Raw genomic sequence first — 20,772 nt, forward strand, 5'->3', positions numbered from 1 at the left:
AATAATAACAAATATCAAAAATCGTTTGAGGCTAAACTGTTATTTAACGCGGTTTTTGTAAAAATTTAAATTTCAAACACTCATAAAATTTTTTTGTCTGAATCCGGTAGAGTTTTTTTTACAGATATTTGAAGAAAAATGTATGGAGAACCTTGTAAAATTTTCAAAACTTAGTTATAAAAGAAAAAAATTTTATGATTTTTCAACTTCAAAATTACTTGCAAATTTTCGCGTTTTCGACAGATTTCGTAAAAATTTGAACTAAAAACGCTTATAAAAAAAATTGTGACTAACGATTTTTAATTTTTTTTAGCTACATTAAAACAACTCATAAGGAACCTTGTGTTAAATTTTCAAAACTTTTTGGTCATCCAAAAATTTTTTATCGACACTTTAAAAAAAATTTCTCAAAAAAATCGAAAATTTCAGTGGTCTATAAATAACTCAAAAAAAGTCAAAATTTTTTGAAAATTTAATTATATACAGATACCGCTGACATTAACATTTGGTGAAAATTTCAAGTATTTTCAGTGATTAGTTTTTGAATTATAACCATAAAAAAAATCGATTTGGTCGAAAACTGGGTTTGAGTAAAAATTGCCGTTTTTCCGTCATTTTTTTTTTGTTTTTCTCGATTTTTTTGAAAACTGTTGGAAAATGTTAACTTTTTACCTCTATAATGCACCAAGGATATTCACTTTTACATCGGAAACCACCCCCATAGTTTGAAATTGGAGCATTATTTCGACTAGTTATGCTGTACACAGACACAAAAAAAAAAAAAAAAAAAAAAAACACACATCATTGTAAAATCAATACATTCATCACTTCGTTCAGAATCTAAAATCACATTAACGTATTTTTATAATTTTAATTTACTTTTGATAAAAATTATAATACAATATACATTTTTTTAATAATAGTAATTTGTGTTAAATTGTTGATAAATGTAAAACTTTTACTTAAACTTGAACAATAACAAACATTATTATTATTATATATTATATTATATTATATATTATTATTATTTATTATATTATATTATATATTATTATTATTTATTATTATAATATGTAAGCTATAAGGAATTTCACTATATTTTATTTATTCATAACCTAAATTCTAAAATGTGTAAAAAATTGATTCTTGGCTATGAGAATAAATAAAGTCTAAAATGTATAGTGGTCTGTGACGTATCGAAAGTTCTCAAAGTAGTTCACAGTGTCAAAAAAAATTAAACCACTGATTTAAATATCTTTCAAAATAGTATAGACATAGTAATTTGTATTTTATACTCAGTTCATTTATTTTACTAATTTTAATCTCAAAATATTATCCAATAAGATATATTTGTGTGACATTGTCACTGATGTCATGAATACCTGTACGGGATCCCTTGCCCAACAATTAAATTAACTCACGATAAGTACACACTGTTAAGCATTATACATACTTTTTTTTGTATAATATGTAAATAAAAAACAACGGTCATCTTTTAAAATTATATAGATTACTTTTTCCTGTATTGTCTACATACTTCTTTTGGTATTATAAATATTAATCACATATCATACAATCATGTGTTTATTTTAATAAATACACATCAATGTTTCTTTTTATACAACCATTTATTTATGTACTGAAATACTATTGTACAGTAATGAAATAATGAAACTACAAAATATAAAATATCAATGCCCCAATGCACTTTTAATTTATTATTAATTTTTATTATGAATAATTTAAAAAATATTGATGTAATTTTCATGAAATTAAATTAATTTTATAATAAAAATAAATTAAATAAGCATTATTTAGGGAGTTTTATTTAAATGTATGTATTATCTCATCAAGATGATTAGATTAAAAATATATTTATTATCTTATGTAGATACCTAATTATTTTATTTTTATGATCTTAACTCTATTCATATGCTAAACAAAATACCATCATTCAAAATTTGTGGACCTTAAATGATTTATAATTTATTAACAATATCAACTTTGAAATTATATATTTAATATAGTTATTTATGTATTATATAGATGTCTACAATTGTGAATAATTACTATTATGGGGGTGCTGCCCCCATAAGCGAAGAAAAAAAAAATAGTAAGCATGAAAAAGTAAATTATTTAACTTCAAACTGATTAATTTCTATTTTTTTTTTTTTTTTTAGATGACAATCAACAAAAGGTTGAAAAAAAAAATAATAAAAAACCAAGTATGTATATTGTATACCTATTGAGTATGCTATGTGATTAATTTCACATACCTAATTTATTTAATTTTTTTTTTTTTTAAGAATGTAAGATATGCAAAAAAAACATTTCGGCAAATGCCGAAAACAACAGGCCAATAAAAATAAAAGTTAGTATACCTATATTGGATATTAAATTTTAATTAATTAAGCAATAATTAACATGTATTTTGTTGTTTAAATCAGAATGTGATATATGCAATGGTAGCCACAGAGGCCAATGCTGGTGGCGGAATGAAAAGCCGGTAATTATTGAATTCAATAAAACAGTTTTCTGACTAGGTGCAATTTGAATATGATTATTTTAATAATACAATTTTTTAAATTTTAGAAAACAAAAACCAAGGACCTGAGAGCGGTCCTTGATGCAAAAAAAAAAAGAACTGGTAAGTTTTTTTTTTTTAATACTTAAATATCACTATGCACATATCGAATATTTAAATACAATAATATTTATACTAAGTTCCTGTTAATTATAATCAAACCATGTCTTCATTTAATTTATTTATCAGTGGAATATCCAAGAGAAAAGTTCAAACTTCAGGAAATATTAAATTACTCTATAGTTAATTAAATAATAGGTATATGATAGTGCAATTATTGATATTGCAATTCAATTGAAATCATGGGCGCCCATTGGGGGGGCAAGATAGGGCACTTGCCCCCCTGAACAAAAAATATTATGGACTTGTAGCTCAATAAATATTACCATAATATTATTATTATCTTTATTAACTTACATTTGAGAATTTTTTTTATTTTGACACCCCCCCCCCCCTAAAATGTTACCTATGGACGCCCATGATTGAAATAACTAAAATGGCTCACTTTTGGTTTTCATAATCACACAATATCAAAATACATTCCACATTCAGACTCTCAAATATTTGCAACCAAACATTAAATGTGTATTTATTAAGGATTTTTTTTGTAATGTAACTAAACAACCACCCTCTCTCCCAAAAAAAATTCTGAATATCACTGATGTTCATAAAAAAAAAAAAAATAGGATAACTATCAACTTCAAACACCACAATGGTGTACCACTAAAGAATATGTGTATACACTGAAGAATAAGTTTATTAAAAATATTATGTCATAGTCAAACTAAGCATTTTACTAAATGACAATTAGTCAACTAAGTTCATTTTTTATTCAATTTCACTACCAGTCTAAACATTTAGTTAAATGATTTTAAGAAATTAAAAAATATAACGATATTTTCTATTAATTATTAGGTACTAATTAATTTATATATTATATAAAAAAAAAAACCATTAGTGATGATAGTGAAATTATACAAAAAAGTAATTTAATAAAATGTCTGATTTGACTATATGCCTATCACATATACACTATTCATAAAACTATAGTAAATACAAAATATTATCTAATTCTGTTGTAGAACAAAGAAGAAAGCGAGGAAGAAAGTAACAACATGGAGGTGGAGGAGGACCAGGAGGTCCGACTTATGTCTTTCGAATAAAAAAAAAAAAAAAAAAAATCGTTTTAGTTTTTTTTTTTTTTACATCCTACCTATCTACCTATATTCATCATGGATCATTAAAAAAAAAAAATTCTACCTATAAAAATTACAAAATTTTATAGTACCTGTTCTTATTATACGTTGACTAGTTGGTTGTGAATGAGTTGCTGGTTGAAGCAGGCAGATATGCTAGCCAGCATAACGTATGCAGACATGCACTAATAAATAAATACACTTTTTTAAATCTGCTTCCTCAGGGTTATAGGACCTGAAAATGTAGGTGAATTATGTTAATGAGTAAGTCAAAGACAAATGTGTCAAAAATTGTAACTCTCAGTGTAGGTATACCAATAAAGTTCTCGTCGAAAAGAGTATAACATTGTTAATAATACTTACCTATACATTGTGCTATTTCAATTATTGCATTGAAATGTCTAGTCCATAGTAAAGTTGCCCATAATCACATCGGTTGGAGTAGGAAGTTTATAATTTATTGGCCAAAATATATTTTATTTCGACAAAACAATTTCAATGAAAAAAAAAATAATAATAATAAAATAAAAAAATCACACGTGCAGGCTACAATTAATATTCGATTCACAACCAGATTACCAGAAACCACTATTAAACAAATTAAAATTTAAAAAGTAAACATACCTTGACGAAATGAGAGGTATTATAGGTTATTATATTAAATATAATATAATATTATAAGTCTATGAATATACTCCGGAATATACCATTACAATTAACTAAATATTTTGATTTTTGATAATCACAATGTAGGTACACTATAAAAATAATTTGAGCATAGCGACTGTCAGTGAAATATTCAAATATCACGTACCTATAACATAGAGTAATACTACTACTATATAATAATAGTACTCTATGACCTACCTATAATGTATAAACTTACTATAAATGTATAATAATATAACATTATTTTCGAAAATTTTAAATTACATATTGGTACCACTGTATAGATTATAATGTTCAAACCACGAATTAAAATAATATACTGGATACCCAACGAGAGGTGATAAGGAGCTCCCAAAGTGACTTTTCATGTACAAAGGACTACTAGCGCTTCAAGGGAATTCAAAATATACTAATGTCGTTGTAATCAGGAATTGAATTATATAATATATATATTTCCTAGCAGTTTTATTAATTAATTTAATTCGTGGAATTTAAACGTTGACGGTAAATTATCTTGAAAAAAGTCGCCACTAATATGATTACAAGTGCTAGGTGTAGTTTGCAACAGCTGTTTTAGCGAGTCAATTTGGGTCCCAGAAAAATGGTAGTTTGTATAGGTCGTTGGGTATCCACTATATTTTAATTCGTGGTTCAAACCACGGACTAAGCTGATATTATCCATGAACTCAACGTTTATAGATTATTCAAAATTTGAACTTCAAATGCTAATAAAAAAAAATTGTGCCTATGTATTATTATAATTTTTTAATCACTATAAGAATAACATATGAGGAACTTTGTATAAAATTTACAAGTATTTTGATAGGGCCAAAAAGATTTTATCGACACATAAAAAAACAATTTTCAGAAAAATTGAAAATTTCAGTTGTCTATAAATAGCTCAAAAAAAAGTCAAAATATTTTGAAATTTAAATCACGTAAAGAAAACGCGAATCTTAATAACTGGTAAAATTTTCAAGTATCTACGACTTATACTTTTTGAATAATAACAAATATCAAAAATCGTTTGAGGCTAAACTGTTATTTAACGCGGTTTTTGTAAAAATTTAAATTTCAAACACTCATAAAATTTTTTTGCCTGAATCCGGTAGAGTTTTATTTACAGATATTTGAAGAAAAATGTATGGAGAACCTTGTACCAAATTTTCAAAACTTAGTTATAAAAGAAAAAAATTTTATGATTTTTCAACTTCAAAATTACTTGCAAATTTTCGCGTTTTCGACAGATTTCGTAAAAATTTGAACTAAAAACGCTTATAAAAAAAAATTGTGACTAACGATTTTTAATTTTTTTTAGCTACATTAAAAACAACTCATAAGGAACCTTGTGTTAAATTTTCAAAACTTTTTGGTCATCCAAAAATTTTTTATCGACACTTTAAAAAAAATTTCTCAAAAAAATCGAAAATTTCAGTGGTCTATAATAACTCAAAAAAAGTCAAAATTTTTTGAAAATTTAATTATATACAGATACCGCTGACATTAACATTTGGTGAAAATTTCAAGTATTTTCAGTGATTAGTTTTTGAATTATAACCATAAAAAAAAATCGATTTGGTCGAAAACTGGGTTTGCGTAAAAATTGCCGTTTTTCCGTCATTTTTTTTTTGTTTTTCTCGATTTTTTTGAAAACTGTTGGAAAATGTTAACTTTTTACCTCTATAATGCACCAAGGATATTCACTTTTACATCGGAAACCACCCCCATAGTTTGAAATTGGAGCATTATTTCGACTAGTTATGCTGTACACAGACACAAAAAAAAAAAAAACAAAAAAAAAAAAAACATACATCATTGTAAAATCAATACATTCATCACTTCGTTCAGAATCTAAAACTTATATTGGATGTAAGAAATGCCAGACAACACTATGAGGAAGCATTAAAAATGAAAAAAAAAGCTGATAGCGAAAACAAAGAAAAACTTTCAAAAAAGAAACATATGATGGATCAATTACAACAATTGAGAGAAAAAAAGATACGTTTAATGGAAACCGCTCAAATAGAAGTGGATTCTATTGAGCAAGAAATAAATGAACTTGTTAAATTATAACCTACTTTATATATTATGTTATTTAAAATATTATAAATTGATTGATCAATAATATTAATTTTCAATTGTTATAAATAGTTGTTTTTTTTTTTAGTTTTTATATTATTTTACAAAATATTATGCATTATAACTACTATACATATATCTTTTTTTATTAATTGTTTTAAGAATATTGTTTGTTTTTAAATGTTATAAGCAGTTGTTTTTTTCTTTAAGTTTTATATTATTCATAATAAAATGTTTTATTAATCTTTATGGAGTTACATAAGGAGTATATTAAAATATTAAGTCCAACTGTAAAATATGTCATACAATGCATAGAAATCATTTTAATATACTTAACAATTTAAGTTGTTTTTAATATTTTCTAAAATAATTTTTTTTTTAAAACAACATTGATTTAATCCATCTGGAAAACCTGGAAAAGTCAGGGAATTTGAAAACTAAAAATTTGTGGCAACCCTGTGTTATTCCAAATTCTGTAGAAAAATATATATCTTTTAGTACAGAGGTTGCTCCGAGATTTAGTATAAAATTCGTTGATACATTCCGTTTTATGGCCTCCTCATTAAGCGAGCTTGCAAAAAATTTACTTGAAGATAAATCAAGGTTTAAAGAAACTTTAAAATTATTTTCTAATAAAACATTTGATTTAGTCACACGAAAAGGGGTTTTCCCTTATGAGTATATTGATAGTTGGAGTAAATTAAACGAAACTCGATTACCTTCAAAATCTGCATTTTATAACTCTTTAAAAAATGAAGAAATTAATAATAATGATTATTCTCATGCTAAAAAAATTTGGAAAGTATTTAATATTAAAACTTTGGGTGAGTATAGTGATCTTTATTTGAAAACTGATGTCACCATACTAACGGATGTGTTCGAAAATTTTAGAGATTTATGTTTATCTACTCTTAGTCTAGATCCTGCTCATTATATGACTGCTCCAGGATTTGCTTTCGATTGTATGCTTAAATATACTAAGGTTAAATTAGAAAAATTGACTGATTATAACATGCTTTTATATTTTGAATCCTCAATCAGAGGGGGGTATCTGTCAATCAGTTAAAAGATATGCTAAAGCAAACATACCAAACATTAAAGGTTTGAACTATAATCCTAATAAATCAATTTCATGGATTACATATCTTGATTGTGTAAATTTATATGGAAAATCGATGTTAACTGAGCTACCTTTCAAAGATTTCGAATGGGTTGATGACTTGAACATAGATGTTACTAAAATTCCTGATGATTCAAAAGTCGGATATATATTAGAAGTTGATATTGATTATCCTGAATATTTACATGAAAAACATAATGATTTCCCGTTTTTACCTTTAAACGAATGTCCTCCAAATTCAAAAGTTAAAAAATTATTAACTACTTTATCATCAAAAAAAAAATATATATTACACTATAAAAATTTAAAACTTAAATTAGTCTTAAATTAGTAAAAATTCATCGAGCAATCAAATTTTCACAGAGTAAATGGATGGCCTCATATATCGAACTATGTACGAGAATGAGGAGAGAAGCTAAAAATAGATTTGAAAAAGATTTTTGGAAATTTTTAATTAATAGCGTTTTTGGTAAATGTATGGAGAGGTATCCCGTCATTTCGTCGCGGTATTTTTGTCGCACGTCAATTCGTCGCGGTCAATTGGTCGCGAGACAATTGGACGCATACGACATTTCGTCGGGTGTAATATCGACGCATGCTACATTTGGTCGCGCGTAATTTTATCGCATATATTTATATAGGTATATTCTAAATAATAATAATAATTTTACATATCAGTCATTTTAGCTTATTGTTATATATATTTGTATTTATAAAATGTAAAATTACATATCAGTCATTTTAGCTTATTGTTATATATATTTGTATTTATAAAATGTAAAATTACATATCAGTCATTTTAGCTTATTGTTATATATATTTGTCATACTAATGTATAAATCTTGAAATAATGTTCAATAAAAAAAAAAAAAAATAATGATAATCTAAATAAAATATTTTAAAAAAACACAAAAATAAAAAAAATATAACTATTTATAAAAATTAAAATTATGAGCAATACCTTTCAAAACCTCACATATTGGATTATTATTAACATTTTTACATATCTGCATTAATCTAATAGATGAATCATTATATTTTTTTTTTTTACATGGTACATGCCCAGCAATTATTTGTTCTATTATCATTTTATTTAAACTTTCTTCTTTTTTTAATGCCTCAATAAATTTCCAAATAATTGGTCGTGTATGACTTATCATTGCTGAAAACCCATTATGCCAGCCCTCTATTTTATTGTTAGTCCTGGGTAAGCTTTCTTGTAACCTATCATAACAGTTCCAGATTTCAATGGAAAATAATGGAGGTCGACGATTACCTCTCCTATCCAAAATACCAATCCACGTGCCTTCAAAATATGTTATTAGTGGTGATAACATTTCTTCATTTTCGATATAATATGTGCTTTCTAATAATAATTCAAAAGATTCTATCACTTTATCGATGGGTACAAATGCAAGTGCAGCTAATTTTCGTACTTCTAAAGCAAATTGTACATCGTCACTATATCGTTTTGCAAGACCATGGTGTTGTATTTGTCTCCAAACCGCTTGACTTAAGTGAAAGAAACATCCGTGAATCTTCGTATGGGGTAATTCTTTTTTAATTGCATTCATCGCTGCTTTTTCAAAGTCTAGCATAAAAGATTTTGGACATAAATCAGGCTTCAATGATTTTAATGCTTGAAATAATTTTATATATGTTATTTCTTTTTTGTCCGGTAATAAAACGTATACTAAAGGTATAATATCACTATGAAATACTGAATGAATGGTATAAAATTGGTAAAATAAATTCGGACAGGATGAAAATGTTCCATCTGAAAACCAATGTTCTGAATCTTTTAATAAATTTAAATTTCTCTCAGTCGAAAATAATATAATCCTGTCTTCATATATGCCACTATCACTACTGTCGTACAACAAAAAATTGTCTCCATCTAAAGTTAATCTGAATTGATCAGGAATTTCAAAATTTAATGTTTGTGGATTTGCAGGAACTGCTTTAGAAATGTTCCTAACCCGTTGTATTGTTCTTTTTAAACATTTTGGATTCGGCATTTGACCTACCACTTCGGATGGTAACTAAAATAATATAATAATATATTATAATATTTATAATATAAATAGCCTATAATCAAAATTATTGAAATATTTAGTATCGATATTTAGGGGAGCATACTACTTGCGTCCGAAATTATTATCAGTAGGTGAGTTGCGTCCCGCAAAAAAAAGATTCAAAAATTATTATATATTATAGGAGTGTTAAATTTGAATCCAATGATAGTTATCATTGTATACGAAAAACGATTCTGAACGAAGACGATTTGTCAGCCTAGGATATAATTTCTTGTGGTTGATAAAAAAGGTGGTTTATGTTTTAATGGCCTGAATACACCAAAATTTAAGTTCTTTTATAATTATTGTAAGCTAAACTTATGAAAAATCTTGTATTAAATTTGTACCAAATTTTCAAAACTTAGTTATAAAAGAAAAAAATTTTATGATTTTTCAACTTCAAAATTACTTGCAAATTTTCGCGTTTTCGACAGATTTCGTAAAAATTTGAACTAAAAACGCTTATAAAAAAAAATTGTGACTAACGATTTTTAATTTTTTTTAGCTACATTAAAAACAACTCATAAGGAACCTTGTGTTAAATTTTCAAAACTTTTTGGTCATCCAAAAATTTTTTATCGACACTTTAAAAAAAATTTCTCAAAAAAATCGAAAATTTCAGTGGTCTATAAATAACTCAAAAAAAGTCAAAATTTTTTGAAAATTTAATTATATACAGATACCGCTGACATTAACATTTGGTGAAAATTTCAAGTATTTTCAGTGATTAGTTTTTGAATTATAACCATAAAAAAAAATCGATTTGGTCGAAAACTGGGTTTGCGTAAAAATTCCCGTTTTTCCGTCATTTTTTTTTTGGTTTTTCAAGGCGCTTTTGAAAACTATTGGAAATTTTTTACTTTTGGCCCCCCAAAGTACAAACTACATTCGCTTTCCTATCCGAAACAGGGTCCACTTTTTAAAATCGGAGCACTTTTACTGCTCCAAAACGTGGTGACAGACACAAAAATAAAAAAAAAAATAAATAAAAAAAAAAAACACACATCATTGTAAAATCAATACATTCATCACTTCGTTCAGAATCTAAAATCATATGTTATGAATTATTATATTGGTTGAAATTTAAATGAAACGTTAATTATAAAATTTAATGGTGAAATATCGTTTTTTTAAAACTTTCAATTTGTTTATTTAAGTAATCTAATTTTAAATGTTTTTTTTTCTATAATCTTTCTTTTGAGTATTAACGCTATTAATTAAGACATATGTATTATGACGCAAGTAACATGCAGCCATATTTAGTATAGATTTTAAAACAGTAAATAAATATTTTTAATTTTAAAATTACTTTAAAAAGCCAGTTTATTTTTACGTATTTTTAAACAAATATCGTGATTACCTATATAACGATAAAAAAATCGCAGGTGTTGCATCCTCTAAACTATAATAAAACTATAATATTTAATTACCTTTGAAGATGTCTCTGCTTATAAACTTCGGGTAGGCATAATTGTAGTGATGGCATTTTCTTTCATTTTATTGATAGTTTTTTTTACTTCAATTTTTGCCCTATTTTGTACATGGTTATGTTCCTTGTATTTTATAACGCTATCTATTTAATAAATAGGTATATAATAAATAATATATTAGAACACCTACACTAAGAAATTAAAAATTTTACCTTGCATTGTATGAGCGCGGCCAGTACAATTTTTAGACTCGTTACATCTCCAAATAACTTTTTCGCCAATAGTTCTTTCACGTTTATGAATAAAACCATCATGAATTAAAAGATCATGCCCTCGTTGACTTTTTATAAATTGTAAAATCATAATTTTTATATTTTATAAAATATATAATAATTATTAATTGTTATAGCAAGACGTATATATACGTAGACGTAATACGGTACTGTATAACGCTATAATCGATAGAGATTAGAGAGTAGAGACTCGTGATGACTGATGAGTAGGTACACTGTAATAATTCGAATATTCGATAAAGACTCACGTAAAAACCAAATAATGAATTACCTACTGAAATAAAAATAAATGATAAAGAAGGTACTACACCACTACCACTAAATTGTAAAGATACTATAGAATTATTATATATATTATATTATTAAATGTTCCTACCCAAAAAGACAAGATAATCTATTTTATCTAATACTACCTATATAAATATATGCGATAAAATTACGCGCGACCAAATGTAGCATGCGTCGATATTACACGCGACGAAATGTCGTATGCGTCCAATTGTCTCGCGACCAATTGACCGCGACGAATTGACGTGCGACAAAAATACCGCGACGAAGAACTATATACTCTGAAAATCTTATGGCTATTCACCAACATAAGGAAACTATCAAATTCGATAAAGCAATTTATGTAGGGTCTGCAATTTTAGATGTCTCGAAAACATTTATGTATGATTTTCATTATAATGTAATGAAAAATAAATATAATAATAAAATACGATTATTGTACTCGGATACAGATTCTTTGATATATAATATTCGAACATTTAATTTTTTTGATGATATTAGATATGATTTATTTCCGTATTTTGATACATCAAACTATCCAAAAAATCATTATTGTTTTAGCGAAAATCATAAAAATCAACCTGGTTATTTTAAAGATGAAATGGGAGGAAAAATTTTAAAAGAATTTGTTTCATTAAGACCGAAATTATATGCTTACAAGACTGAAAACAACGATGAGGTTAAAAAAGCTAAAGGTGTAAAAAAATATGTAATTAATCAACATATGTATTTTAAAAATTATATAGAAGTATTAAATGCGTACATAAACCATATCTCTCTTGATAATAAACAAACTTATAGAAACATGAATTTTATTCAATCGAATAAACATGTTATTCATTCTAAAACAATGAATAAGCTTGTACTAAGTGGTAACGATGATAAACGTTTTATAACAAACGATGGGATTAATTCACTAGCATACGAACATTATAAATTAAAAAAATAATTATTCTAATATTCACTATGTTAAGAAAATCGATATTAAGTATTTCTAAATTAAATTATTATCATCAGTAGGTGTTTTTTCCACGCTATCTAGTGATAATAATTATTTCTAAATTAAATTATTATCATCAGTAGGTGTTTTTTCCACGCTATCTAGTGATAATAATTATTTCTAAAATTTAAATTATTATCATCAGTAGGTGTCGTTCAAAGTGAAAGGAAAACATTATATGAATAACTAAAATAATTTAATTTAATACTGTTTTTTTTTTATTTTTATAAAAAGGTAAAATATATACAAAAAAAAAAATTTATTTAATAATATCTTTCGATAATATCCATGAATTATGACTGAAATCAAAACCCATCCATTTAACAAGCATTTTATCTTTAACTTTTTTTATAATACGTTCAATTAGAAATGTGTTCGGAAAATCAGTCAATTTAATTTCTTGCTCATAAAAACCACCTAGAATTATATTGTTTGATCCATCCTTTTGCTGATAAGTTATTGGTTCTGTATGTAAAACTTTTGAAACTGTGAAAATTTCTGTTGTCCAATTCGGTGTATATCCTTTAATAAATATATGCTTATATTTTGATATTCTTACTTTATCATTAATTTTAAATTTTGGTTTATATAATGTTTTATTTGTTTGTATATTTGATTTGATTTTACTTGTATTTATTCTAGCTTCATATGGTGTACATTTAATTGATCTATGTTTTGTATGATTATAATTATAAATAATTTTTGATATTTTGTTATACCAATTCCATGTACCTGTTGCAGTAAAATGTTTGTATATATTATTTTTTAGAGTTTGTATAACACGTTCTCCAATTGAACACTTGATAACGCTATACGTACTATAATGTCTAATTTTATTTTTTTTCATTAACTGTTGAAATTGATTATTATAAAATTCTGTACCATTATCTGTTTGTAATAATTTTGGATTAGCTTGTTTTAATATATTAAACATACCTTTTGTACATTATTTTCCTGTTTTATTTTTCAATGATTCTACCCATACATATTTCGTGTATGTATCTATAACAACTAAAATATATTTAAAACCAAGATTTTGTTTAAAATGAGATTGCATATCCATTAAATCAGCTTGCCAAAGGTCATCTTTAAATCGTGTTATTATACTACGTCTTGGAAATACTTTTCTTGCAGGTCGATGTAGCTCATTAGCTAAACCCTCTAATGTAGACATTAAACTATAATATTCCTCTCACGTAATTCTTCTATAATAGATATGATTTCATTATTTACACCAGTATTACCAGCATTTTGGGACGATGTTAAAAGATTTAATCTAACAACTAATTCATTTGGATCATCATAATACACTAATTGTGTATGAGGTATTACATCTTTATATAAACCAGATCCTTTCTTAACTGACGGTGATAAACTAAAGTTAAATAGCTGATCAGTTGGAGGTTCTTCAAATTTAGAATTAATCACTGAAGAAGAAAAATCAAATGGTTCATTTGATATGGCTGTATCATTAATAATGTTTCTTCGTTTTGCGCCTGAGCTAGATAAAAAGTTATCAAATTCTTTTAATTTTAATTGAGAAGGAGTTTTAACTTTTGTGTTATTTATTTTCAATACTTCCTCATTTAATTGTTTTTCATCAATTTTCATTCGATCATATAGAGGTTTTACAACGTTCATCCATTTGAAATATCTTGAGGTTTTAGGTTTCCCGTCTGCCTTTAAATAAACTTTACTTGTTTTTAGAATATTATAATATGATTCCATATCTTCTATCGTCATATTTTTTGGTACTTTCTCACATAATAAAGACCAAAGTCCTTTAGTCCAAGGGTAGTAATTATCAAGCAAGCGTAAGTTACCATGATCAAAAGTGACAGGAATATCTGATATTTTAAGTTGATCATTAACCGAATCATAATGCATGCCATACGATTTATCATACCGTTGTAATTTAGGATTAGAAATTGAAAAATTATCGAACGATGAATTTGATTCGTTTTCGCTATCTCCATCACTAGTGATCAAGGTATTTTTTTTTTTTAGTAGTGTCAGAAATAAATGAAGTGTTTTTTTCTGGAATTGAAGTCAATGATTTGAGTAAAGGTATAAATGTTTCGCGAAAATAGTTATCAGAATCTATAACACCACGCTTCATGTTCATTATTTTACGTTTGATATTTTTTTTGATAATATCAAATTTTTTAACAAAACTTTATCTTTATTCATTGAAAATAATGAACTTAATATATCTGTTTCCTTCAACTAAAGATAATACTATGTAGATTTTGTCTATATTACAACTATATTTATATACTTATTTTTTTTTAATAAAAGTATGAAAACCACATCTATATCTACCTTCATTCATTTCACGTGTTTTATTAATAACCATAAAACCGTAATCACTATGATTCCAGCAGAAATGAGAAATTTTCCGAAATTCTGAGAAATCCATATCTGCTGATGAATGATCATTGAATATATGTTTTAAATTTGTATCATCCTGTTTTTGAATTATCTCTTACCAGTTGCTTCGGAATTTTAGAATATGTTTGTGCTAAATAGAATACAGAGCTAGCACCTGAATGTCTACACATTCCGAAATATTCTATTATTATCGACTGCGGACCACATAAAACATCATCGAAAATTATCACAGAATTCTTTTTAGTTAAATTCGGTTTTATAACTTTACCAGCGTCTGAAAATATAAAAATGTTAGCACCTTTTATATCATCTATTATTTTTTTAATAAAACATATTTTTCTTGATTAGAAGTTTTTGAGTATAAATAAATATTTTCAAATCTTATTCCGTTTTCATGAGTGATTAGATTATACATTATATTTGTTTTACCTGAACCACTAGGACCGACTATAATAGCACGTATAGTATCAGGTAATAACGGTCCATGTCTTGACGTTTTTTTTATTATTTGAGTATCAACGTTCGAAATATCTAATTTATCTTTCTGTTCAATCAAATCCATTTTTTTTTCTTATAAATACTCTGGATCTTTTAAATTTATAACCAGTGAAAGATAGTGTGCTCAACCTGTAAGTAGAAATCAGATAAGACTGGTGAAGGTTTTATAAATTTCTTTATAAATACTGAAATAAAGTATGATGAAGGTTAAACAGAAAATAGGTATGAGTTATAAAGGTAAACATAAAAGTAATAAAAAAATAAAAAATAGAACACTAGCTGCAAAAAAAGGAAAGGTTAAGAAAAATCCTAATGGTAAAAGATTGATTTTAACACCAGGTCAGACAGGAGGTGCGATTCCTCTAATTCCTATTTTCGCAGGGTTATCAGCTCTCGGTAGTTTAATGTCTGGGAGTGCTAGTGTTTATAATGCAATTCAAAATTCGAAAAAAAAGAAAGGTAGCGGATTGAATTTAATCAATAATGGATCAAGGAAAAAAAACTGATAAAAACGTTACCTGACAGACCACCCACATCTAGAGACATTATAAAATACATTGTAAAGTTTAATATCAATCATTTCCGAGGAGTCTTTTCACGAGATGACTTACCTAAAAAAACCACGAACAATTGAATGTGGTATATTAAACTTAGACGTATCTTCAGGTGATGGAAGTCATTGGGTAGCGTTTTACAAAATTAAAGATAAGGTTGTATATTTTGATAGCTTCGGTGATTTACCTCCAAAAATTGAATTACAAAACTATTTCAAAGGAAACACGATTATATATAACTATTCAAATTATCAAGATTTTAATTCATTTAATTGTGGACATTTATGTCTTGAATTTTTACAATGTATGAATCAATTACATTAAGTTTAACTGGTAATACAACTACATTATCTGTACATTATTTTCCAGCAATTGATGTGTACGATGACTCGGAAATTACTTTGTTAAATTTACAAACATATAATACATTTCCAAACATAAATGAAACTAATAACCAGTTTGAAATACATTTAGAAAACCCCGATCGTTTACTAAATAATAATAAATTTCCAACCTGTTTTATCACACTGAAAAAGGGGTGTTACGATATTAAGGATATTAAAAATCAAATTTTGACCCAAATAGATGACTTTAATAATGATAACGATTACTTTAGAATAAAATCGACAGAGAAAATGACTTTTGATATCGGGATTGATCAAATAGATTTTAGAACAACCATATTCAGTAATGGTATAATACGTTTTAACGTAAACAACAGTATAGGACCTTTATTGGGATTTGAAAAAAAAAATTATGAACCACACTTGCAATACATTGATGGTCATCGTTTAAAGAAAGTGGTAAATTTAAACAGTGTTAATTCAATAAAAGTAATGTGCAATATAGCTCAAGGTTCATTCAACAACCACATGCCAAGCCATTCAATTTATGAGTTTTCTCCTACTGAGAACATAGGGACGAAGCTGATTCAATCTCCAACTAACCTAATATATTATAAATTAAATAAAACAAATATCGATTTAATAACTATACAATTAGTTGATCAAGATCATAATCCGATAAACAATTTAGGTGAAAAATTAGTAATCGATCTACATATTAAACGTTACGGATCTTAAGATGGGATTAAAATTTAATATAAGCCCATTACAAAAGATAAATCTTGCTAGTCATATAACTAAAGCGTTACCGGTAACATCGAATAAAGTAAAAAAAAATAACAACGAAAAATAAAACAATTTTAAAGGCTTTAGGTTATAAATTAAAGCAGAATGCCAGAAAGTGATATTTTAGATATAAGTTCACCGTTTGAAACCGATTCTAAAATTACGAAAATCGAATATCATTCATATACACCGTATACAACTTCATTTAATAATAATGATGAAATACGTATATCAATCCAACAAACAGATGTTTATCCGTATCTGAATGAAAGCTTTATATATTTAGAAGGTCAAGTATCAGATGCTGGAAAAGTAAAACTTACTAATAACGGTTTTTCCTATCTCTTTGAACAAATACGACTTGAAATCAATGGAATAGAAGTAGATAGTACACGTGTACTTGGTATTACCAGTTCGTTAAAAGGTTATCTATCAGGTACACCTGATAATTATAATTGTTATGAAAATGCTGGTTGGATATTTAAAAATAGTTCAAACCCAGCAAATAGTAATGGAGAATTTAGTGCATGCATTCCGTTAAAATATTGGTTAGGTCTATTTGAAGACTTTAAAAAGATATTAGTTAATTCTAGATTAGAACTAATATTAACTCGAAGTCATAGCGATTTAAACGCTCTAAAAGTAATTACTAGTGGAAGTACAAATTCTGGAAAAGTTGTTTTGAAAAAAATAGTTTGGAAGGTTCCACATATTACTGTTGATGATGAAGAAAGGTTAAAATTATTAAAACGTATTGAAAAAGAAAAAAAGTTTGTTTATCCCGTTCAGATCTTTTGAAACATTTGAATATCCTGAACTCGGAACCACAAAAAAAGTTGTATGGAACCTAAAAACTGCTTCAAAATTAGAAAAACCTCGATTCATTATAATCGGATTACAAAAGGGACGTAAAAATTCGTTAGAAAAAGATTGTGGTGTATTCGATCATTGTAATATAACTAATGTAAAAGTATTTTTAAACTCAATAGCATATCCTTATGATAATTTAAATTTGGATTTTGCTAAAAATAATTTTACCTTATTATACGATATGTATACATCGTTTCAAGAATCGTACTATGAAAAAAGTATACGGAACCCGATATTAAGCCCATCTACATTTCTAACGCAAGCTCCAATTATTGTTATCGATACGTCAAAACAGAATGATTCAGCTACAGCTTCATCAGTAGATGTTCAATAAGAAATTGAAGTATCAGAATCTCTTTCAGGTGTCACTGCTTATTGTTTATTAATTCATGATCGCATTGTAGAATATGTACCTTTTACTAGGGAAGTAAGAAAACTAGTTTAATCAATTTAAAATTAATTTAGAATAATGAGACAATACATATAAATATATTTTTTTTATTTTGAACCAAAACGTATTATTTTTTATTTTTTAAAAAAAACATGACTAAAAAATATAATTATGAAGTGTGTATATACACTGCTTAAATTTTATGTGTAACATAGAAAAAAATTTATTGGTTGTAGCGGAATACTCCGTCTGTGTAACACGGGAAATAAATAGTGTATACACTGTTTAAACTTTATGTGTAACAGGGGAAAAAATAATTGGTTTTAAATTTTTTTAAATCAGTGTTTTTTACTGGTACAGCGGAGAAAAAAAAGTTTGAGGGGGAAAATCCACCTAAAAATTTAAAAATCACCGCAGTCTGGTAGAGCGGAGAAAAAAAAAGTTTGAGGGGAAAAATCCCCCTTAAAAATTTACAATCTCCGCAGTCAAAAGTGCGCAGAACATACAAATGTATACTACTCATGTACCCAGCATGATCTGGTGAATTTTTTATTTTGTTTGTTCAAAACTGCAAAAACAGCTGCAGTTTCCAATTCCTCTTTCCATTCAGAACTACTTGAAGTCAAACTTTCCATTATAAATTTTACTTAAAAAAAAAATTTGTGTTTAAATACACGTAGACAGTGACTACCTACTGACTACTATGTAATAAATTGTGACACGAAAAAGTGTGACAACATAATAATGTGACTATAGTTTATTTCTAAACATGATATCACGGATTAAATGTGCCAACGTGATAGCACGTGAGCTCACGTGACGTGACAATAATCTGTTCGCAGCTTAAATGTTATTTCTAGACGTCATGTTACTGGAATCCCAAGTTTGAACCATCTTAGTAGATAAAGACAACTTAAAATGTTTTGAAACGTTCCTTATATTTTCTGGTAAATTTCTAGTGAACTCTTTTCTACTATATGTTTAATTATAAATGTTATTAATATTAATTATTATAATTATGACCTTTAAAATTCGTAAAAAAAAAAAAAACAGCAGTTTTGATAAAAAACAAATAGGTATTTTGCCTATTCCAATAATATAGGGAAATAGGTATGTTATATAAAACCGATTTTAAGCTCTATATTAATTACGTTGGAAATATTTCATTTTGCAATAAAATATTAACAGAAATAGGTGGTTTTGAACAAAATATAAATTTAAATATGTAATCTATATTATACTCAAATATTCACACCATATGATTTGTCGTGTTGTTTTACTTATATTTTTAAGTAAAACTCATTTTGTTTGAAAATGGAAGTAAGCATTTTTGGAAAAGAACCCCTCATATTACGAACAAAAATATACTGAACGCTGTATGACATTATAAAATATAATATAATATAATAAAAATACAACTTCACGATACTATCTGGAATATTTCTATTCCAGAATTTGTAAATGATGGTGATTGGGTAGAAAGATTTATTCAAGCAGTTCAAAGTAGACCTCCAATATATAATACTAAACTTCCAGAGCACTCAAACCGGAACTTAGTTTTGCGGCTGTGGACTGAAGTATATGAAACAATGATTTCTATGTGGCAAGAAATTACTTCAAGTCAAAAACCGTTAAAAGGTAAAGAAACAGAACAAAATAACGATTAATACTTAAAACTCTGAAAATTGTATTGTATTATTATAGCTTAATTAACATTAAATTATTAATATTATTATAATTTATACTAAATAATGATCTATTAAAACTTCAACTGTTCAAATCTTTTCATACAGCTAAGGAATTGATCCTCCAGGTGAAGTGAAATATTTCATGAACAATTCTCGTGTTGTTGCACCAATGTGATTGCCACGCACATTCGTTGGGTTCATTTCTGTTAGGGGGCATTCATATAGTGTATCTTCAAACTTTAATCCATCTCTTTGGTGTACATAGCTATGAAGAATGCAGCAAGCCTGAATAATTGCGTCACAAAATAAAAGGTTCACATCTAATGCTCTATGGAGTATTCGCCATTTATATTGGACATAATGAAAAATGCGCACCCAACCATTCTTCTGGCCCTAGTGAGCCGATAATTATTAATTTTTTTTCTATAGCTAAATTCTGTGGCCCAAGTGGTCGTTGTACATGATCTGATAATGCAAATGCTTCATCCCCAACAAAAATAAACGGCATTGAAATAC

General features: G+C 26.5%; 1 protein-coding gene across 1 annotated transcript; it reads right to left on the reverse strand.

Moving 5' to 3' along the window:
• Window positions 1-8,577: 8,577 nt before the first annotated feature.
• LOC126554340 (uncharacterized) lies at window positions 8,578-9,732 on the reverse strand. The gene has a single exon (XM_050209425.1). The coding sequence runs from the start codon at window positions 9,664-9,666 to the stop codon at window positions 8,578-8,580; it is 1,089 nt and encodes a 362-aa protein (XP_050065382.1). The 5' UTR covers window positions 9,667-9,732.
• Window positions 9,733-20,772: the final 11,040 nt, after the last annotated feature.

This window comes from Aphis gossypii, unplaced genomic scaffold (genome assembly GCF_020184175.1).
Source record: "Aphis gossypii isolate Hap1 unplaced genomic scaffold, ASM2018417v2 Contig00469, whole genome shotgun sequence".
NCBI classification, from domain to species: domain Eukaryota; kingdom Metazoa; phylum Arthropoda; class Insecta; order Hemiptera; family Aphididae; genus Aphis; species Aphis gossypii.